At 33.8% G+C, this 24,008-nt stretch overlaps 1 protein-coding gene across 9 annotated transcripts in view; it reads right to left on the bottom strand.

Annotated features, from left to right (window-relative positions):
• The window catches only part of ATF7IP (activating transcription factor 7 interacting protein), a 122,585-nt gene that overhangs the window by 37,797 nt on the left and 60,780 nt on the right, over positions 1-24,008 (bottom strand). For all 9 annotated transcript variants that reach the window (XR_009494431.1, XM_059886788.1, XM_024992292.2 and 6 more), the window contains 6 exon segments: positions 21,758-21,841; positions 20,245-20,390; positions 18,733-18,870; positions 11,457-11,522; positions 2,712-2,785; positions 2,036-2,124 (listed from right to left, as the gene is read on the bottom strand). Coding sequence is in view for 8 of the 9 variants with exons in the window: in XM_059886788.1 (XP_059742771.1) it covers positions 2,036-2,124; positions 2,712-2,785; positions 11,457-11,522; positions 18,733-18,870; positions 20,245-20,390; positions 21,758-21,841 (597 nt within the window). In the remaining variant the exon portion in view is untranslated.

Raw genomic sequence — 24,008 nt, forward strand, 5'->3', positions numbered from 1 at the left:
GTAGTGCAATATATACAGTAGTCTCTCATATCTTTTAATTTGATTTAAATTCTTAAATTCTTAGATTATTTGCAGAATCATTTCTGCATCTACATTTGGTACATTATGAAAACAGCACGTTTTATCATTAAGATGGAGGACTGCTATTTCTGTACCAAGAGTCTCTGAAAATTAGCATACTTACTTCAGAGTTACTAGCGGGAAATACAACTATAAAACAGTGAAAACTAGGCAAAATTGTAAAGACAATTTTGAAAGTACATTAAAAATGCCTTAGAACACTGGCAATATATAAACTCAAACAGAGTATCTAGAAAGAGTATCATAAATTCATAATAGGTGAACTTAGTGATGGTATTTTATGATATGGATAAAGTGAAACCTGTACCTGTGGATCCAATTTTACTGAACTCCCTGGGAGAAGAACTAGTGAGGAGAGGCTACTACCTCTATTAACATTCTACTGACATTATGTGATATGGAAAATAACATAGGGAAGATGGGAGAAGAATTAAGGAGCTGACAACAAAGAGCAGAGTAAATCAAAATGTTGGTCGCTCGAGTTTTATAGTCTTTTTAGTTCAGCCATTTATGTATCTTCTCATTTGAGCAGGTTTAATAAAAATCAATGACTAAGTCTCCTTCTCACTGATTTGTAAAGTCTTTCCAAAATCACAGGCACACATAAAGCATTACTGCTGCATACCAAATAAGGCTGGCTGGCTCAAGGACGAGTGCTCGGACGACTGGCTGAGCTGTAAGCTGAGCTCACAGCCCATTTGATGGAATACCACTTTTACTTGAAAGACTGACTTATAAACATACTAGGGTTATTCACACTTGGGTATCTGGCAAATTTTTTCTTGAAAATAAACCAAAGAAGGTAGAGACTTCAAAGAAAACAACCAACAGTATCGATTGGCAATAGTAAAATCTGAGTTTAAAAAAAAACTTAGAACTTGGGACAATACATCTACCTGCCACCCTGAGAGCATGGTTAGCTTCCCAAATCTTTAAAGGCTCTTCTGAGAAAAACTGATAACAAAGTAAATAAATACAATTAAAAAAAAATTATTAATGAAATGTACCAGTGTTTGGAAGACTTAGAAAACTCGGTGAATATTTTCCAAGTGATCAATGAATGATATTAGTAAAAGACCCATCCAAGTACAAGAGAGATAAACGAATTTAGTGAAAAATGTACAAACGTTTATTGGTGTGATTTCTGATTTCACTTTGCAACTAACCTTTAAGAAACCATTACTTGCTATGTCAAAGAATAATACCCACATTCTCTCTAGGCCTTTTCCAACTACATATTTGTATGAGGCTGAATTTTCTTCACATAATTCAACTAAAACAACAAACTGCAACAGATTGAATGCAGACACAGATATGAGAATCCAGGTGTGTTTGGCCATCTTAATGTTTTAAGTGAAGTTTAAAAGAGACATAAAAATTTAATATAATAATACTCTTTTTGCTAATTTTTTAAATTTTGGTTAAGAGCTACTTTTCACTAAAACTTGCGACTTATGGTATGTAATTCTGTGGTTTAATTGCTAAATCATGCCCAATTCTTCTATGACCAAATGGACTGTAGCCCACCAGGCTCCTCTGTCCATGGGATTTCCCAGGCAAGAATAGTGGACTGTATACTGGTACAAAATACAGGTTTGCAATTATTTTTAAGTGAATTAATAAACATTAAAAGATTATATGTTTTAATTTCTACCATAGTAAATATCAATTATATACCCACATAAATACAATTCTGTAGATTCTTAATAATTTTTAAGATTATACAGGGATGTCAACACCCCAAAATTTGAGAATCACTACAGCAGAAATCTGAATTTCTGTATTTTTATGCACATCTGTGATCCTACTTTTTAAACAAAATTTTGCTCTTAGCACTCAATTTTACATAACTGTGTTCAGTTTCTTAGTCCATTTCAAGCTCAAAAGTGTGTAAGAAAAGAGAACAAAAGCCTTCAATTCCTAACAAAATGTATTTTGGTGTTAAGAATATTACCTGTATTCACAGGGGTTTGAAAAGATGGTGGTGCACTCTCACTTATATTTCTTTTGGACTCCAACATCTGTCTCACCGTGTTTGTATTTCTGTGAAATAGATACACACACAAATGGTCACTGGACATGCCGTTCTAGGGGATATCTACTTATGCATACAGAAAGCAGTGGCTCATAGGAAGAAAGGGTAGCTAGACTTGGATATTAATTTAAAGCACTAAACTGGGAGTGAATGCGGTGAAGCAAAGCTGGTATGAAAACACTGGAATGTTGGGGTGTAGGGCGTCAGGGGAAGAGTCTTCCTTTTATATTCTATGTCCTTAATACTTTAACCTGAAAACCAAATATGGGTCCGAATATCTGCAACACATTAGTTTTTATCAACTCTGACCAAAGAATTTCTCAAATACTTAAGGTAATACTATTTAACACAAGTGGATAAAGAAATCTGCAATGACAAAAGAAAGCCTTATAAAAAAACTAGCAAAATCAATATCCATAGGAGAACAATTACAGCAAAGCAAAAAGAAGCAAATATACTTAATTCAGTATACCAAACACTTATCTCTACAAAAATATATAGCATCACATTCTAAGATCTTTCTGGACAATAAAGAAAATCAGAACCTTGTTCTCTTAATGAAAAACTTGATAAACAGCCTGTTTACAATTCTCACCTGTAGGGCACACTGTTATTGCTGATGACATCAACTACAGACTTTCCTGGTGATACAGGTGGGTTTGGTGGGTTCTGGGGAGAAAAATACCAAGGTAAAATAAAGCCCAATTCACAAGCAATCTTTCAGTCCTCTAAGTGCTTTGTTAATATGTTATCTGTTATTTCTATGCTGCTGCTAAGTCGCTTCAGTCTTGTCTGACTCTGTGCAACCCCAGAGATGGCAGCCCACCAGGCTCTCCCGTTCCTGGGATCCTCCAGGCAAGAACACTGGAGTGGGTTGCCATTTCCTTCTCCAATGCGTGAAAGTGGAAAGTGAAAGGGAAGTCGCTTAGTGGTGTCCGACTCTTAGTGACCCCATGGACTGCGGCCTACCAGGCCCCTCCATCCATGGGATTTTCCAGGCAAGAGTACTGGAGTTGGTTGCCAGTGCCTTCTCCCAGCTTATTATCTAAGAATGGTTATAAATACTGTTACCTCATAAGACCCCTTTAGAAATGGCAGAATTGACTGCTTTACTGTGGAAATAGGGCATTTGATGACCAAAACGTGTAAATTAATCATCACTATTCTACAAAACAAGACTTAGAAACTTATGTTTTTTGCCACTTACTTACAAATCTGTTGCAAAATTTAAGTCTTTTTGTAGGTGTAAAATAAAAGGATTAGGGAATTAATGGTATTAGATCAGGAGTCTGTGAACTTTATAAAGGGCCAGATTGTAAATATTTTAGGCTTTGCAGCTACTCAGCTCTGCCACTGTAGCACAGAAATTAGCCATAGATGATATGTAAGTGAATAATCATGGTTGTGTTTGAATAAAATTTTATGTATGGACACTGAAATATGAATTTCAAGTTATTTCTATAGTACAGGAGAAAATCTTTCTAAGAAAAAAAAAAAAAAACCTTGGCATTGGCACATATTAAAGTGCTTACACAAATTAGTCTATTGTCACAACTACTTACTGTATGAAAAGTGAATAATTCCTAGACCTCAGTTTTTTATGAGTAAATAAATAATGTGAAAATAGTTTATATGCTAAAAGTGTTCAGTAAGCATTAACAATATGAATCTAAAGAATAACTAGAAAAAAAAATAAATAAATTTAAAGAATAACTAGATACTCATTCAATAAACATCTAGTAAATGCCTACTAAATACCTAGCAGAGGAAGCACCAGATTACAAGCAGAAACTCAAGAAACAAGGAAAATATTTGTTTATCCTCAGAAGTAACTGATTACCAATTAAGTGGTATCCTAGGTCACAAAATTATTTTTATAATTTTTGTTTAAAAAAAACTACTTGTCACTATGTGACTTATAATTTCATAAAAAGATGCCCCAATTATAACTTCAGTACAAACTAAGCCTTTTTCCATCCTCCAAAACAGGGACTATAGAAATACAGTTGTAACATTTATATGCTAATTATCATTATTTGGGCCTCCATTATAATTCTTTCATCATCTATTTCTTAAACTGAGAAAAATAAGTCCACTCAAATCTTAATTAAATATAATACATATTAAACAAAAGGTGATAAACAGAAGCATATCAAGCAGATGCCACTAATCACTCTTCTCAACAACAAATATATTTTGCTACTTTTTATAGGATAAAAGAATGATTTTATCTGTGTAGAGGAGGAGAAAAGATAAAGAATTAAGATAAACTGCTCTGACAGAAACATTTGAAATATCTAGAAAAGGAAATGAAAGTAACATTGTAGCCTCATTGGGAAAAGTTTTAAAAAATTTTTAGGGGAAAGAAGTGCATCTTCTAATAAGTCTTTGAGTAATCAGTACACTCAAAACACTTAAAATGAAGGTACACATTTCAGAGGGAAAAAATATAAAAGGAGTATAAGCATAATAAATAGGTATATATAAGTAAAGTATGGCTTAATGTCACTGGATGGAGGACCTTAAACACTACAGTGTGGTGACATCAGCAAGATGGCAGAACTGAAAATCCTATAGAATCCTTCCCTTATGAAAACAATGACTTAACAACTTAAGGATCAAATTTCACTTGTAAGAAGTCAAGAAACCTGTTGAGAGATTAGAGCACCCTAAATGAGAGAAAGCCCCAAAGAGATAAATAGTACAAGGTAGGAAAGTCTGTTGCACTTAACCATCATATCCCACCTCCTTCCTTCCACAGTGTAGTAAAATAGAAAAGAAAAAGGGAAAAAAAATCCCAAAAAGTGTCCTCTTCTTCAGGAAAGAAACACTGGAATTTGCATGCAACACTGACTTTCGGGGGACACTGATCAAGGTACTGGCTTCCGTCTCACCCAACTTGGAAGAAGCAGCACACATTGGGTGTCTTGGGGGGTAGATGAGAAGAAAGGCAAACCTCTTGGCTTGGTACTAAACCAGAAAACTGGCAGTAATACAAGGAGACAGTAGGGGTAACTCCAGTATAATGGTTTGCTAAAGCAGCAGCAATTTGAAAGGCAGATACCAGGTCGGGGATGGGACATTCCCAAATAGAACCAGACAAAACTCTGCAGATTGGAGATACACACACAAACGCCAAGAAAATGCCATCTCTGAAAAAAGGTTTGAAAGGAGATCAGAGTTATCTAACTTGACCTACTAGTAAAGGTCTTCATCTGTACAAAGATATTCCAAAAAGATGGGAAGTGTACTTTTTCAAATGCCTAATTTCAGCAAAAGAGAAACATACCAAAAAAAACAGAGAAATATGGATCAATCTATGAAATTAATCTCTAGAAACTAATCTTAAAGAAACAGACCTAGGAACTACCCAACAAAGAATTCAAAATGACTATCATTAAGATGCTCAATGAGACAGAAAAGAACACAGAAAGAAAACTAAATGAAATTAGGAAAACAAAGCAAGAAGAAAATGAAACTTCAGAATAGAACCAACAGAAATTCTGGAGCTGAAGCCTACAACAACTGAATTTAAACATTTACTAGAAGGGATAAAAACCAGACTGTATCAAGCAGAAGAAAGAATCAGCAAACCTGAAGATAAATCATTTGAAATTATTGAGTTAAGAGAATCAAACAGAAAAAGTGAATGAAAAAAAGGTAAAGACAGACTAAGAGATTTATTAGACACTATCAAGTGGGCCAATATACAAATATGGGAAAACAAGAATGGAAAGAAAGAAAGTAGGCAGAAAGCCTTCTTAAGTAAAGGCCAAAATCTTCCCAAACTTAAGAAAGAAAACCGACAAATTCAAGAAGGTGAAAGACTTCCAACTCAAAGAGACCTACGCTAAGAAACATTATAGTCAAGTTGTGAAAAGTCACAAAGGTTGTAAAAGTGGCAAGAGAAAAGGGACCCATCACATTTAAGGCTGCTTCCTTAAGATTATCAGTGCTTTTATCTCAGAAAAAACCTAGCAGGCCACAAGGGAGTGGAATGATATATTCAAGTGCTAAAAGAAAAATACTGCCAAGCAAGAATATCATAACCAGCAACACTATCATTGCAAAAATGAAGGCAAAATTAAGAGTTTCACAGTAAATACAAAGCTGAGTGCATTTTGCACCACTAAATCCACCATACAAATGTTAACCAGAGTCCTTCAAGTAGAAATGAAAGGACACTAGAGAGCAACCTGAAAGCAAAGAAAAATATAAAACTCTCTAGTAAAAGTAAATACAAAAATAAATACAAAATACTGCATTACTAGAAAGTGGAAATAGAAATCCCACCTAATTCTAGTACAGAATTTAAGTATAAAATATAATTGTAAATCTATATTAACGTACACACAATACAAAAAGATATAATGTATGATATCAATGAAGTGGTGGGAGGAAAAAAGTGACCTGAATTTATTTCCAGTTTAAAACAGTTGTAAATTTAAGAGACGTGCAAATCAAAACTACAATGAGATATCATCTCACACCAGTCAGAATGGCCATCATTAAAACATCTATAGTATTATTAAAATGTCCATCCTACCCAAAGTGGTCAAAAGTTTCAATGCAATCTCAATCAAAATTCCTGTCATTTTTTGCAGAAATAGGAAAAGGCATCCTAAAATTCAAATGAAATCTCAAGAAATTCTGAATTACCAAAACAATCTTAGAAAAGAACAAAGTTGAAAGCTTATACTTCTAATTTTAAAACATGTTACAAAGCTACAGTAATCCAAACAGTATGGTGCTGGAATGCAGACAGACACATAGAAATGTCAAACAGAATACTGACCCCAGAAATAAACTCTTAATGTAAACACTCAAATGATATTCTACAAGGGTGTAAAGGCTACACAATGGGTAAAGAACACTCTTTTGACAAACTGTGTGAAATTGGATATCCAAATGCAAAAGAATGAAGTCAGACCATTAAATCATATATAAGATTTAATCCAAATGGATTAAAGACATAAAACCTAAAACTATGAAATTAAGAAGAGAAAACACAGAGGAAAGCTTCACGACAGTGGATTTGGCAATGATTTCTTGGATCAAAGCAAAGGTAACAAAAGCATTAACAAGACAAAGAAGATTACATCAAACTTAAAATCTTCTGCACATGAAAGGAAACAATCAACAGAGTGAAAAGGACACCTACATGATGGCAGAGAATAACTACAAATCATGTAACTGGTAAGGTGTTAATATCCAGAACATAAAAAGAACTCCTACATCTTAACAATTAAAAGATAAGTAACCAGATTTATGAATGGCCGAAGGACCTGAATAAACATTTCTCCAAAGAAAATATGCAAAATGATCAATAAGCATGTGAAAAGATGCTCAACATCACTAAGCAGAGAAATGCAAATCAAAACCACAATGAGATAAGGCCTCACATCCATTAGGGTGGACACTATCACAAAAGAGGAAAAAAAAATTTTTTTGCCAAAAATATACAGAAATTGGAACCCTTGTGCCATGCTGATGGGAATGTAAACGATGTGACTGTTCAGTTCCTCAGTGTTACTTGTTCAGTCGTGCCCAACTCTGCAAGCCATGGACTGCAGTCCACCAGGCTCCTCTGTCCATGGGATTTTCTGGCAAGAATACTGGAGTGGTTTGCCATTTCCTTCTCCAGGGGATCTTCCAGACCCAGGGATGGAACTGGGGTTTCCAGCACTGAAGGCAGATTCTTTACCGACTGAGCTACCTGGGAAGCCCTAAATGTGACTTTAGCAGTGATGTGACTGCAAAAGAAAACTATATGGAGGTTCCTCAAAAAATAACAGAATTACCAAATGACCCAGCAATTTCACTTCTGGGTAGAAATATCCAAAACTTTGACCTCAAAGAGGTATCTGCACACCAATGTCATTGCAGCATTATTCGTAAGAGCCAGAAGTTGAAACCAGCCCAAATATCCATCAATAAATAAATGGATAAAGAAAATGTGGTATATACATACAATGCAGTATTAGCCTTAAAAAAGGAAATCCTGTCATATGCAACAACCCAGATGAACCTTGAGAACACAATGCTTTGTGAAATAAGATAAAACAAATACTGTATGACTGCACTTATGAGAAATCTAGAGAAGTCAAAACCATGGAAACAAAGTAGAATGATCATTTCTAGGGGCTAAAGGGGAGAGGAAATGGTAGTTGTTCTATGGAGGTCTTAGTTTTGCAAGATGAAAAATTCCTAGAGATATGTTACACAATAATGTGAATATAGTTAACACTACTGAATTGTAGAATTTAAAATGGTAAATTTTATGTTAAGTTTTTATTACAATTAAAAAAAAAGAATTATTTTTAATAAAAAATTGAAATGCAGGATTTAGATTAAATCTAAAATTTGAGAATCAACTATAAGTCACTGATTTCCATAAAGGAGAGAAATATCTTGATATTTCTTTTATAGTAAAAAAAAGATAAAGGATGAAAGTTAAAGATATCAGTCATAAAGCCCTAAAATAGATTAAACATGAATACGGTCTTAATAGCAAACTGCTTATGAGGATTTTATTTTCTTTCAGAAATTAATAGAAAATGTTTTAAGCCAAATCTGAATAATGGGGTTTGTTATTAACTGATTAATATCAGAGGACCAAGGAGCAAATCTAAACAGAAGAAAAGAATCTGAAGTGGTATTTCTTGTTTAGTTATTTTGGTAAGGGGGATAATTCTCAATATTATTTTATGTGTCTTGTTTTTAAAGCCTAGAAAGACATATGTAAAATTATAGTGGAAATTAAAACATGGAAGAACAAAATCTTTTGACATTTCTCTAGAAATATCTCTCATAAGAAAAAAACAATAACAAGAATGAGTTAGAAAGATGTCTAAGTTTTGAAATTTAAAACTGGCCTTACAAACTAAAAGAAGTAACACAATTTGAAAGACTGAACACTACCTTAACATTTTCTTCAAGTGCCACACACACTAATTGTTCAAATTAATCTTTTCTGATTTTTAGGAATTACACAGTATTTGTCCTTCTTTCCATACTTATTGTAGCTCTTCAAGACAAACTTTTCAGGGATCATAATATTTTTATCTGTGTATCTTAAGGTCTCTGCCTATCTCCTTTAACTAAACAAGTAAGACCTGGAAAACAGTTCTGATAACAAATGAGATATGCACAAACACTGGAAAAATACAAGGTGGGCAGCACTACTTAGTTCAGACACAGGATGAAAAGAAAAAAATGGAAAATCATATTGTAAAAAACAATGGAAAAATTTCAAAACCCTATGTTTCGTTCAGGCATAGCAAATAAAGGTTTATACCAATTTTCTAATAGAAGAAACAGTTTTTATAGTGTGACCAAAAAAAAAAACCAAACTTTTTTTAAAAGCTGAGAAACTAGAGTTTAAAATCAGAAATGTAATTACATCAGTGAAGAAGACCATAATAAAAAAATCTTTGGGTGTGGCCAAATGAGGATTTGATGATTAGCCTGTGTAAACAAACTGTCAGTTGCTCAAGAAAAGATAAATCAGAGCTTAAAAATTTAAGTTCAAAGAATATAAAGATGCAGAACAGATTTGTAGCTGCCAGAAAACAGGAGGTAAGGGTAGGGTAAAAGCACAGTTGAAATTGTAAAAGAGAAGCAGGAGGGTATCCCTGTGTGGTGTGTATCTTGAACTGTGGTGGCAGGTTACATAAATCTATACATGAGATCAAATTGCAGACAAACACACAGATAAACATAATTAATTTATGTAAAACCTGAAGGAAACTGATAAAGTCTACAAAACTATCTGATAGAACTGTACTAATTTCTTGGTTTTGATAATGTACTATGGGTATAGATTTCACCAATGAGTGAGGCTGAGTGAAGGGTTCATAGGAGTCTGTGTGTTATTGTTCCAATTTCTTGTGTATCTATCATTTCAAAATGAGTTGTTTTAAAAAGTCAAGTAAACAGGATATGAAAATGACTCAAGACAGAAATATCTATAGGAATAATGACTACTACTGAAAAAACTACTATTGGAAATTACTACGTACTAGGCAATAAAGTGCGATTCGTGAGGTCGCAAAGAGTCGGACACGACTGAGCAACTGAACTGAACTGAGGCAATAAAGTTATCAAGACTCAAAGAAATGTAACTTGCTCAAATGAAAAAAAGAGGAAAAGAAATTCAACTAAAAACAATACTGCAATGTACAATGCTATACTAAAAATCCATATTACAGAATAACTAAGGAAACAACAGAAAGCAAAGCCTAACTGCAGACCACAGTTTGTGCTATGCTACGACACCTGTACTAAACTACATGGAGTAAGAAAGGAAGAGGAGAACTGGGCTACTTGAGGCCGTGTAATACTGAACTGTTTTGCAGGACATAAGAGACTAAACCACTACACTGGCAAATACAGGCATGCCTTGCTTTAGTGCACCTCACAGACACTGCATTTTTAAAAAACTGAAGGTTTGTAGCAACATGCGTCAAGCTTGGTACAATTTTTCCAATAGCATTTCCTCACTTCTTGTCTCTGTGTTACATTTTGGTAATTCTTGTAATATTTCAAACTTCTTCATTATTATTATACTGCTATTTGTTGTTGTTTTAGTCACTGAGTTGTGTCTGACTATCTGTGATCCCATGGTCTGTGGCTTACCAGGCTCCTCTGTCTATGTGGTATTCCAGGCAAGAATACTGCAGTGGATTGCCATTTCCTTCTTGACCCAGGGCTCAAACCTGTATCTTCTGCATTGGCAGGTAGATTCTTTACCATGTAGCCACTAGGGAGACCCTATTATAGTCTACAGTGATCTGTGACCAATGATCTCTGATGTTACTGCAATTATTTTATGTTTTGCATTTTTTAATTAAGGTATGTACATTAAAACGTATCTAAACGATTTTTCAGACATAATACCACTGCTCACTTAATAAGACTACAGAATTAATGTAACATTTATGTATTTTTTTCTTTAATGAAACATTTTTTTTTTTTTTTAACAAATTTGTGGCTTGCTTTATCACAATAATTGCTTTACTACAGTGGTCTGGAACTGAACCCACAGTATCTCCAAGGTATGCCTGAGAGAAACATGGTAAGGCAAATCCCCAAAGCTTAATTTTAAAGATGGATAGAAAATACAATTTCAAGAATGCCTTACATATACATATTACATGTACTGATGTTCATATGAAAACAATGAGGATTAGAAAGGGTTAATGAGCAGAAGTTCCAGAAACAACATGCAGGAAGTACACAGTATAAAAGAAAATTTCAGACTTCTTTCCTCCTAGGTCAGCACCTCCTAAGATTACCACTTAAAGCTAAATATCAACTATCCAAGAATAGAAATTCTTACTTCTTGTCTTTTCTTAAGATCTTCTTTGGCTGCTCCAAAGCGTTTGGTTAACCTGGCTATCTTGGCCTAAAAAAAGCAAAAATGAGACAGAAATCAAATGGCATTATAATATTAAAAAGGAACCTGTGCATACATAACAAGAAATCTATGGGTAATAGGATCCTCAGAAGACAGTCAACAGCAAAGAAAATAAGACAAGTTGTTGTATAATCCTTGACTTCAAAACCCAAAGTAAACACTCTTAAGTTTTAGAAGATTGGCTTTTTTCCTCCTTGCTCACAAACCAGCATATTTCTGAATATATGTGCTTGCATTTCTTATTATTTAACATAGTTGGAACCACACTTAATTTTCTCACTGAGAATTATATATTAATAGTGAACATATCTATAAATCACAGAAGATCCCTAACCAATAGTACATATGAGTCTGAAATTCTCTAGGCCAGAACACTGGAGTGGGTAGACTTTCCCTTCTCTGGGGGATCTTCCAAACCCAGAAATCAAACCCAGGTCTCTTGCATTGCAGGTGGATTCTTGACCAGCTGAGCCACAAGGGAAGCTACATCTACAGTAATCAAATACTTCTTTTCAACAATTAACCTACTGGCAGATAAATAGCAGCAAGATCTTTTTTGACCCATCTCCTAGAGTAATGAAAAATAAGTAAATAAACAAATGGGACTAATTAAAAGATTTTGCACAGCAAAGGAAACCATAAATAAGATGAAAAGACAACCCTCAGAATGGGAAAAAATATTTGCAAATGAAGCAATTGACAAAGGATTAATTTCCAAAATATAAAAACAGCTTATCCAGCTCAATATCAAAACAAAAAAAAATACCAATCAAAAAATGGGTAGAAGACCTAAATAGACATTTTTCAAAAAAGACATACAGATGGACAAAAAACACATGAAAAGATGTTCAACATCACCAATTATTAGAGAAATATAAATCAAAACTACAATGAGATATCACCTCACATTGCTCAGAATGGTCATCAAAAAAAATCTACAGACAACAAATGCTGGAGAAGGTGTGGAGAAAAGGAAATCCCTTACACTCTTTGTGTGAATGTAAATTGATACAGCCACTGTGGAGAATGGTATGTATGTGTGTGTAAGTTGCTCAGTCGTGTCCAACTCTTTGTGACCACATGGACTGTATACAGTCCATGGAATTCTCCAGGCCAGAATACTGGAGTGTGTAGCTTTTCCCTCCTCCAGGGGATCTTCCTAAACTAACCCAGGGATGGAATCCAGGTCTCCCTCATTGCAGGCAGATTTCTTTACCACCGGAGCCACAAGGGAAGCCTGGAGAACAGTACAGAAGCTCCTTAAAAAAACTACCATATGACCCAGCAATCCCACTACTGGGCATATACTCAGAGAAAGCCATAATTCAAAAAGACACATTCACCCCAATGTTCAATGCAGCACTATTTACAATAGTCAGGACATGGAAGAAACCTAAATGTCCATTGAGAGAGAAATGGATAAAGAAGATCTGGTACATATATACAACAGAGTATTACTCAGCCATAAAAATGAATGATATAACGCCATTTGAAGCAACATGGATGGACCTAGAGATTTTCATACTGAGTAAAGTCAGACTGAGGAGGAGAAATATTGTATGACATCTCTTACAAGCAGAATCCAAAAAGAAATAATACAAATCAACATTTACAAAACAGAAACTGACTTACAGACTTAGAGAAAGAACTTATCATTGTCAGAGGGAAGGGATACAGGAAAGGCTTAGTCAGGGAGTTTGGGACAGACATGTACATACTGCTATTATTTAAAATGGATAACCAACAAGGTCCTACTGTATAGCACAAGGAACTCTGCTCAATGTTATGTGACATCCTGGATGGGAGAAGCGTTTGGGAGAGAATGACAGATGTATATGTATACCTGAGTCCCTCTGCTGTCCACCTGAAACTATCACAACACTATTAATCAGTTATACTCTAACATAAATAAAAAGTATTAAAAAAAGAAAAGAAATGCCTGAGATGGAAAAGGTTGGGAAAGAAGACACATGGCAGAAGGGGGCTTTAAAAGCTCTCACCCATCTCAGGAAATTGAGAACACTATCTGAATGTTCAGGACATAATGCAAGCTCACAAGTGGCCTGAAAAGACCCTAAGCTGCCACCTCAGACTAGCTTTCAGAATTTATGCAAGCAGGAAGAGAAGAATAAGGCAAGTGTGATAAAACAGGTTGTAAATGGTCTAGCCTAAGTGTTGAAAGAGTACCCCAATGCAGTTAATCTGCAAACATTTGGGAGAGTAATCATTTTATTTTTTAGGCTCCAGGCATTTAAATGAAAGTTGCTCAGTCATGTCTGACTCTGCTACCCCATGGACTGTAGCCTGCCAGGCTCCTCTGTCCATGGAATTCTCCAGGCCAGAATACTGGAATGAGCTGTTCCCTTCTTCAGGGGATCTTCCCAATCCAGGGATTGAACCCAGGTCTCCTGCATTGCAAGTGGATTCCTTACTGTCTGAGCATTTAAGTTAACTGTCAAAATATCAGCTGACCACTCAGCTAACAAAACATAGACTTCAGTGACCATACACAATAACGAATATATACTTTCCAAAAATTGTTTAGAAAACCCACTAATCAAGCAAACAACAACAAGCAGCAATAGCAAACCCTAGATAGAAGGGGAAAATCTGATTTTCTGAATTGTCACATTGCAATATTCAAAATATCCATTTAAACAGTAACAATGAACAAATTAGGGCATATGCAAAGAAGTAAGAAAGTATGGTTTATTCACAGAAAGAAAAAAAATTAACAGAAATATAGCTCAGGCATAAGACTGACTAGACAAAGACTTTAAATAAATGGTTTTAAATCTATTCAAAGAGCTAAAGGATACCATTGAGAAATAACTTGAAAAGAAAAAAAGGAAAAAAATGTCTCACTAATAGAGAGAATATGAGTAAAGAGACAGATATTATATCTTTTTTAAAAAGCATAAATTCTGCAGCTAAAAGTACAATAACTGAAATTAAGAAATTCACCAGAGAGATGGGAGGACAAGACTGTGAAAGAAAAGTTTTGTATACTTTTTTGCATAATAGGTATTAATTCAAGAGGTTAAGTTTAATCTCCAGAGTGATCACTAAGGAAAAAATAAAAACTTTATAGAAAGAGAAAAATGAAGAGAGTTTAAATGGTTCACTAGAAAAAAATCACAAAATAAGGCAATAATGTAGGAATTAAGCAACAAAAAAGGTGAAAGACAAGTAAAATGGTAGGACTAAGTCTTTCTTTATCAATAATTTAAATGTAAAGAGATGAAAAACTCTTCAGTTAAAAGGCAGAGATTGGCAAAGTGGATAATAAATCATAACCTAACTCTATGTTGCCTACAAGACTTCATCAAAATGTAAAATTTCTGTGCATTAAAAGACATTATCAAGAGAGGAAAGTAAAAAGAAAACTTACAGAATGGGTGAAATAGTCATAAATCATGTACTTTAAAGTGTTCAATATCCAAAATATGTAAAGAACTCTTACAGCTCAACAATAAAAAGGCAAAAACAAAAAATCCAGGAATAAAAATAACTTAAATTTTCTCTGAAGTAGATACACAGATGTTTAAACAACACATGAAAAGATGCTGAACATAAGTAGCCACTAGGAAAACACAAACCAAAATCACAATGAAATACCACTTCATATCCATTAGGATGTCATAATTATTTTTAAAAAACACAGACAGTAACAAATGTTAACAAGGAAATGGGAGAAATGGAAACCTCAACATTGCTGGTGGGAATATAAAACAGGAAACAACTGACTGTTCTACAATCAATTAAAAGAATTACCATATGACCCACAATTCCATGCCCCAAAGATTTGAAAGCAAGTATTCAAACAAATACTTGTATACAAATGTTCACAGCAGCATTATTTTCGATATTCAAAAGGTAGAAAGAACCTAAATGCTCATCAAATGTTCATCAACTGAAGAATACATAAATAAAATATGTGTATGTGTGTGTATGTATACACAAGTTAACATCTTGAATTAATTCCTATTTATTTTCAACAGTATAGAAAGATAAATATTACTTAGCAATGAAAAGGAATATAGTAGTGATACATGCTACAACATGTATGAATCTTAAAAACACTATGCTGTGAAAAAACAGGCCAGACACAAAAAGTCACATATTGTATAACTCTGTTCATATTAAATATGCAGTATAGGTAACTCAGTAGAGACAGAGAGCAGATTAGTGGTTCCCAAGAGCTAGGGGGAGAAGGAAATGAGAAGTGACTATTTAATGGATACAAGGTTTGCTTCTGGATTGATAAAAATGTTCTGGAACTAGATAAAGATGATGATCATACAACAGTGTGAAGGTACCAAATGACACTGAACTGTAAACTTTGAAAGTAACTGCTATCCAAATTTTACTTCCATAAATATCTAAATATCAGAACAACAAAGAAAGAGATGGGAACTAAATCGGGCTGAGTAAAATGTAAATAAATGGCATGGTAAGGACAGATCATAAATGAATGGAAGCTACAATATGAAATCAAATGGCTGAAATAAAAATACTGTGAGCATTAACACTCTGCAGTGGGCTTTCCTGGTGGCTCAGTGGTAAAGAATCTGCCTGACAATACAAGAGGTACAGGTTTGATCCCTGGTCTGGAAAGACACCACATATCGTGGAACAGCTAAGCCCGTGCACAACAACTACTGAGCCCGTGCTCGAGAGCCTGGGAACCACAACTACTTAGTCCATGTGCTGCAATTACTAAAGCCCGCACACCCTGGAGTCCATGTGCAGTAACAAGAGAAGCCACCACAACTAGAGAGTAGCCTCCACTCGCCTCAACTAAAGAAAACCCCACACAGCAATGAAGACCCAACACAGCCAACAAATAAAGATTAAAAAAAAAAATACTCTGTAGGACAGTGAAGCAACTGGTGGGATTAGGAAAAGTGGATCAAAAACTAGGAGATCTAAATTACAAATCAGAAAATGAACACAGGTTTAAACTGGTACACAACTGAGGAAACTGAACTACACAGAAGAGAATTAACATGCAGCATTTTAGAAAGATGAATACAATGCTTGAGAAGGACCAGTAAAGATGTAAAAAGCAGTACCAAAGTGGTCGTGTAAAAGGCTGCTATTATAATCAAGGAACTGGGTAATGATGGTCTTGTAGAAAGTTAAAAGATGTAAAAGACAGACTTTTATAAGAAATTTAAAAGTTTTAATTTGGCAACTCACTGTGTATACGTGAAGTGATACAGAGGAATTAGTTTCCAAGAACTAAAAAATTGTGAATAAAAGAAACAATGGGAAGACATTCCTTGAAGATTTTTCTGAGAATTCAAGAATTTTGAGTAAGGGGAACAATGTGCAACTCCACAACATGACTTATTTGTGGAGAAGATGATTGATTTGATGTTGCAAAGATTAAGATTCTAAGGCTACAAAGAAATATGCTAGTGCAAAGGTTTATTAAGTTAGAGACAGACTTGTATCTTAAAAATATGAGTTAAAATCTCAGGTTCTAAAAGCACAAAATCATAGATGCAGCCATGGGACTGATAACAAACCATGAATGAAATTATTCTCTTAAATCTTCCAACATTTTCAGTTCTAATTCAACATTCTAAATAGTACTAGTAAAATAAAATGTAATGATCAGACAACACTATCACTAACTATATAAGGACCCGCTAAAGGTAAGAAACAGGAATAGTGTTGTCCTAAATGATGCATTATAAAATAACTACAATGACCTTATTATTAATAAAGTCTCACTTTAAATAAAATTTACAATATTAAATTAAAAAACTAAACTTGTTGGCTGAGATACATAATTCCTAAAATCTAGTCACAGTTGCTTGCAATTTGCTTTCAACTGCGCAACTTTATTTTCATGAAACACTTCTCCCTTATTTGTAAGTAAGGCTCTATAAGTGGTTTTCAAGTCAGCATCTGAGACAATGCTCATTTTTCAGACAACCTACCAAATAGAAACACATTCCCTTCTGACAGAATGAATGCATTGATGAAATTTCCCAGTTTCTTAATCTTGGAATGAAATTAATTACTAACACATGCTACCATGTGCACATTTCAACTAATCAGAAGCTCAAGCACTATGTGTTAATATACAGACATATTCAATAAAAAATTAAAAGTAGCAATTATTCATAAACACAGATCAACAAACTAATGTCTTTAAAAATACAATTCATTGGAGGAAATAGATTAATATAAAAAGAATCACAGCAAACATTATTTAGTACTTAACAGCATTTTAGATGATGCCAGCCTTTCTTCACTGACTGAAGAAATACTGAAGATGCACTACCAAGATTATTTCTGAGGCTTGGCATGGGTTGATACATATCTCAAAAGTATGTTGAAGTCTGAACCCCAAGTATTAGAACACAAACTTATCTGGAAATAGGTAATTGTAGAGGTAATTACAGTTGACCCTTGAACAACATGGAGTTGAACCGCATGGGTCCAATTATACATGGAAATTTTTTTTCAATAAATATACTATTCATATTTTCATTTTACAGATCTTTAAATTGAGTTAGAGTCTGTGTTCAATTAGAGATCACCATAACTGACATCAAAGGAACTAGGGTTTGAGTTCTGATTCTATCCGAACTGTTCACTGCTGTGGGTGAGTCATTTATGAATTTCTTCATTTTCTGAGGCAGGTACCAGTACACAGATTTTCAACTGCAGGCAGTGGGGACAGCACCTCTAACCCTTACATTGTCTAAAAGTCAACTCTAGTTAAGATGAGGTCCTACTAGAATAGTGTGGGTCCTAATCCAGAGTGACTAGTATCCCTAGAAAAGGGGGGAATTTGGAAGCAGACACACATACAGACACAGCACTATGTGAAGATGGAGCCAGAAATCACAATGATACTTCCACAAGACAAGAAATGCCCAAGATTGTCAGTAAACCGTAGGAAGCTAGAGGAGACAAATGCAACAACTCTTTCTTACAGCCTGATGGCAGCTTGACCTTGGGCTTTTAGCCTCCAAAACTATGAGACACCACATTTCTGTTTTGGAAGTCACCCAGTTGATGGTATTTTTTTTAATGGCAGCCTGAGCAAACTAATAGCGATTCCTTTTATTCCTAATACTTATAAGTTAAATATACTTTATTGTCAACTTGGAAAACATATACTAGAAAGTAAGTTATGAGAATGATGACATGTGGATATGCAATTTACTGTACAAACCTGTAGTTCAGCAAGAACTGTTTTATGCCTCTTGTTACACTCAATCTTTTCCACTCGTGTTTTCAATTCTGCCAATGTCTTATCAAATACAGCACACTGCAGTGCACACAATTTTTCTTCCAGTAACCACTGTACAACCTAAAAATATATATTCCTTTGTTACAAAAATGGAATTTCAAGCAAGCAGCAAACAGTAAATATTCTGAAGTACTCATAAGACAGTACTAATACATTAGCTAGTTTGTTTAAAAAAAAGTACTGGCATCCATAACACAATGATATCTGTTGAAATCCTCTACTTCTGCCTATATATAATATCTACTGTAACAGAATAAAATGTACTAAAAATAGAAAATTTCCAGAGGGTGAAATTTTTAAAACATTTTGAAATTGGAAGTTTTAATATTTTCCTCCCATACCCTCTATTGTGATTTGAGGAAACAAGGTGAAGGACCAGATTTTAATATTTTCTAATCTGTTACAGATGATATTTTTAGCAGACACTAAGAATCTCACTGCTCTATGAAATTTACTCACAGTTTTTATATTTATCTCATTATGGACCCATAAAGAGGACACATGGTGCGTATCCATGGACCACACTTGAGTAACACTTTCCTAGAGGAGTAAACCCTCAGTATACACAGATGTTTTCAAAATCCTTTCACATAGCTATCTTCATATTTCTAATAGCTCTAAAAGAAAGACTAAACTGGCATTATTATCACCATATGATAAAAAGATCCGAGAGAAAAAAAGCTACTTTTTTACTGTCTCTGTTCCTTTCTCTAATGGGGATATTTACACTTTGAGGCCTAGGTTATTTATAATTTCACCATTAAATCTGTAAGGCTTTGAAAAATTAATTTCACCCAAGTCTCCTATTCTTCTCTTAAAAAAAGATTTGTCGACATTTATGAACACATTTTGAAAAATATATTAAATACTTCATATTTTCATTATTTTTATCTCTAGTCTAATACATACAGTGAGAAGTTTCCAATGCCTGTACTTTAAATATTCCTTTTCCCTAGTCCTTCCAGAGCCTTGTTCATACCATTTTTAATACTAACCCTAAAACACATAACAAAGAGCTTAGAATGCAGGGACTTACAGTCATGAAATCAGCTTATGAAAAAAATTATAAAAGCTAAAATGTTAACATATGAGACTCTAATGTTCCTACTAGAATGAAGTTGAGTGTAGAAGGGAAAAAAAGCTGAAAACTGATACTCAGTTTTGTATAAAGCAAGTAAGAAGTCATAATGTCTCTCCTATTTTGATGATTAGTATCATATCTTTAGAAAAACAAAAACAATTTAGCTTCAAAAGAGTCACAAGGAATTTTAGAATTAAATTAAGGGTAATAAGCCCAATCACTTTCTTCAAGTTCTTTGTTTCTATGAGAAATCTGAATATGTCAATAAAATACAGAGTAAAGTCAAAAACCTAGAAGAATAAAGATGGTGGTGCCTTTTATTTAATATGGTTTTAACTTATAATCTCTAACACCTTTTGTAGCTTCTGGTTTATATCTCCTTTGGCTGTAATCTTTACTTGAAATTCTGCCTCATATTCCTCTTCCAAATATCGACGGCGTTTGGACTGTATATTGTCCATGTCCTCTGACTTAGAACGTTTTCTTCTAAAGAATTCACCTGAAAAGAAAAAGTAGGTGTTTTTATTAAACACCAATTAGATGCTTTTATTATAGACTTTAATGCTTATTTTCCATCCTCAGGAAAATATTATTTCTATCTACAAAACAGCTTTCTCAATCATTTGCTTTTGTGATCAGAAAAGTTAGTAGATAGCTTTTAGCTTTAAACTTGAAATGATTTTCAATATGCTAAATATGAACTTCCTAATGGCTAAATAAGCAAATGGATGAACAACATGAACAAAGAACATTCTTTCCTCAAAATCTTCCTATTAAGATGGAAGATGAACTAACAATATGAGATCATCTCAAACTCATTCCTTTTAATAAATTCTATATACAACATGAATTCTGACAAAATACAGCATTCATTCACAAGTCACAGATTTCTCAGCATGCATTCTCATATCACATACTTCTACAACTGTGCATAGCTTTAATTATTTAATTCTTTCCCCTCAGTAATATTTTTTTCCTCACTAAATTTAGGAAAAATTCTTCCTTAATCATTAGCCTTAGGAAAATAACATATCAACAGTTACTCTTAACATATCTTAAGAAATTGCAAATATATATTGATAAAAATAATAAAATTAATGTTATTAGGAAAGCAATTTGGTAAATAATAAATATTCAAAGACCTTCACTTAGAAATTTGTTTTAAATACTGACAACACTCATGAGATCATAAGCAAGTTTTATCTGGTTTCTTTTTGAAAGAAAAAAAATATAAGAAAGAAAATATTAAAATCTCCACACTTATTAAAGAAAAATGGCTATATGTGACCATAAATTTTCCTCTCTACCTCACCCTATATCCATATCTATGTGCCTGATTTAAAATCCAATTCTATTCCACAACTTTTCTTGTATTATAACTTACACATGCACAGATGGAGGGCAGTAAGACAGAGAGTTACAGAATACCAATTTCTTGACTTCTGGTCCAGTGATCTTTCCGTAAACCTAATGACATTCAGTTACATTGTTTTCCCCTTCCCATAAGGCTTAAGAACTTTAAATAAACTGAGATACATACTTTCATTAGCCATATCACCTCAGACACAATTCCTATAGGCCCATGATCTAAAAGAAAATCTAAAACAACTTCTCTCAAGATATTCAGATAGTACCTTACTAAATAGTAAGCTTAAATCTTTCTTATGGAACAATGGAAAGAATAAACAAAACAATAAAGCACATGAAATAATTAACATTGAGTTAACCATCAACAAAATGATTTTACTGTGGCTTACTTAAACTGAAAAATTTTACAATCATTTCATGGACAGAAGAGTATTTTCTACAGCCTTAAAAGCAGAAACAATTTTTAAAACAATTTCAGGTTTGCTTGTACATGCTTACTTTTCTCAGAAGGTCTTTCATCTTCACGTATTACTTGCTCTTCCTCCTCAGGTTTGCTGTCCTTTTCATTGCTTTCTACTTGTTCTGTAACAAAAATAGAAAAGGAAAATTTCTTCCAATATAATTTGTCAACAGTTCATAATAATTTATATTTTTGGTGTAATTAACCAGCTAATGATATTTTATGAAATCAGTCTCAAAATGTAAAATATTGGGAATAAAAAAAGGAGCATGAACTGGTGGAAATCAATGACCAAGTCTAGCTTTAAATGTTCTTGCAAGTACATAATAAACTCTTAACATGGAAAAAAAATAATTTTGATTTTAAAACAAAATATCTTAATAATTTACTGTCATCAATAGATGTGAAAACAACTACTATAGTGCATTTAGATTCCTTTACATTCAGTTATTAAAACTAAAACATTAGTTGTGACTAATTACAAAAAAATACAAAAAAAATTACAAGTTACTGACAAACTCAAAACACCTAATATTTTTGACCAGATAGGCTGAATCACTATTTTAATGGTTATGGATAGGTAAAGTCTATCCTAAAGATATCTTTTATCCTAAAGATAAAAAAAAAGTTTTACTAAAAAGTATTAGCTACTTCAATACCAGTGCCAACAACTAAATTAGCTAGGTGCTTGACATACATTACTTCTTATTCTCCAAATAATCCTACACGATAAACAGTATTTTTGCCATCATGTAGATAAGGAAAGTAACATTCGGAAAGGTTAAGTAATTTTCGGGCTTCCCAGGTGGCACCAGTGGTAAAGAACTCGCCTGCCAATGGAGGAGAGTAAGAGATGCAGGTTTAATCCCTGGGTCAGGAAGATCCCCTGGAGGAGTATGGTAGCCCACTCCAGTATTCTTGCCTGGAGAATCCCATGGACAGAAGAGCCTGGCTGGCTTCACAAAGAATAGAACATGACTAAACCAATGTAGCACAGGTAATTTTCACAAGAGGCATATAAAAGCTAACAATTAAAGAACGTGACCAAAAAATATTTATAAAGATATCTATACAACTGCAATGTTATAACAAAGAAAATTCCACAGGCACCAGAAATGGCCTTTGGTCAATCAATTTATAGCTCCTCAACTAACTCAATCACTTAGGGGAGAAGAATGATTCTCTAATCACTAATCACTAATATACTTGGATTCTATTTTTCTCCCTTATATCCTTTAGCTTCAATAAAACATGCCATATTTCATCATATACTGCAACCAAAATTAAATAAACAATGATGTGCATATAGCACTATATAAAGATTCCAATAAGGCATTTCTGCTTCAAACACCAGGATTTTAGTTTCAACAGCCCTGAGTAGTGTGTGTGTGTGTTAGTTGCTCAGTTGTGCCCAACTTGTGATCGCATGAACTGACTATAGCCCACCAGGCTCCTTTGTCCATGGAATTCTCCAGGCAAGAATACTAAGTAGAAGCTGAGGTTTAAAAAAAAAAAAAAAAAGGGAATTTTTAGGAGAAAACAGGCAAACACGACTGTTTGTTTCCTATTACAATATTTTTCACACTAAGATATTAAAACAATAAATCTGTAAAACACAACAATAGTAAAAACAAGAATGTTAACACAGTACATATAAAGATTACTGAGACTATACTTAAATTTTAAAGTTTAAAGTATTAGAAAATTAACTTCCTATTTACCACCCTATGCTCATGAGAAATGTTTTTCAGATTTCATCCCTCAACCTCAGTTCAATGAAATCAAAGTTTGTTTTGCTCCTTTGTAGACTACACATTCATTACAAAGCATTTACTGTATTTACTTTCCCAAGTTTTCTTGTCTTTAATACTAAGGGTGGTGACTCCCATAGTTTCCTAGTTTCCAGAGTAACTGGGTTGCTTAAGATTAAGATTTACATAGTCTTAATTCAGCAAACCATCATACCACCAAAGGACAAAATTAGTCTTGTAACTTCAATCGATCAGAAAACAGCAGAGCAAACTGGCCTGGTTTGGTCTGCCTGTCTTATGTGTATGTTACTCTCCCTCTTCTCCAAGAGAGATGTCAAGCTAAGCTTGCGATTCCTTCATTTTATTAAAAAAACTCCTCTTATCATCCAATTCCCTTTTTCCAAATTTGTTTAGAAGATGAGACTATATTCTCAATACTTAAAACACTTATTAGGACTTAAAAATAGACAAAGAGAATTAAAATTTAGGCTTGAGTTTGACTTTATTAATAAAGAATTTGGGATTAAAAAAATGGTAT

The sequence above is a fragment of the Bos taurus genome, chromosome 5 (assembly GCF_002263795.3).
Source record: "Bos taurus isolate L1 Dominette 01449 registration number 42190680 breed Hereford chromosome 5, ARS-UCD2.0, whole genome shotgun sequence".
Lineage (NCBI taxonomy): Eukaryota > Metazoa > Chordata > Mammalia > Artiodactyla > Bovidae > Bos > Bos taurus.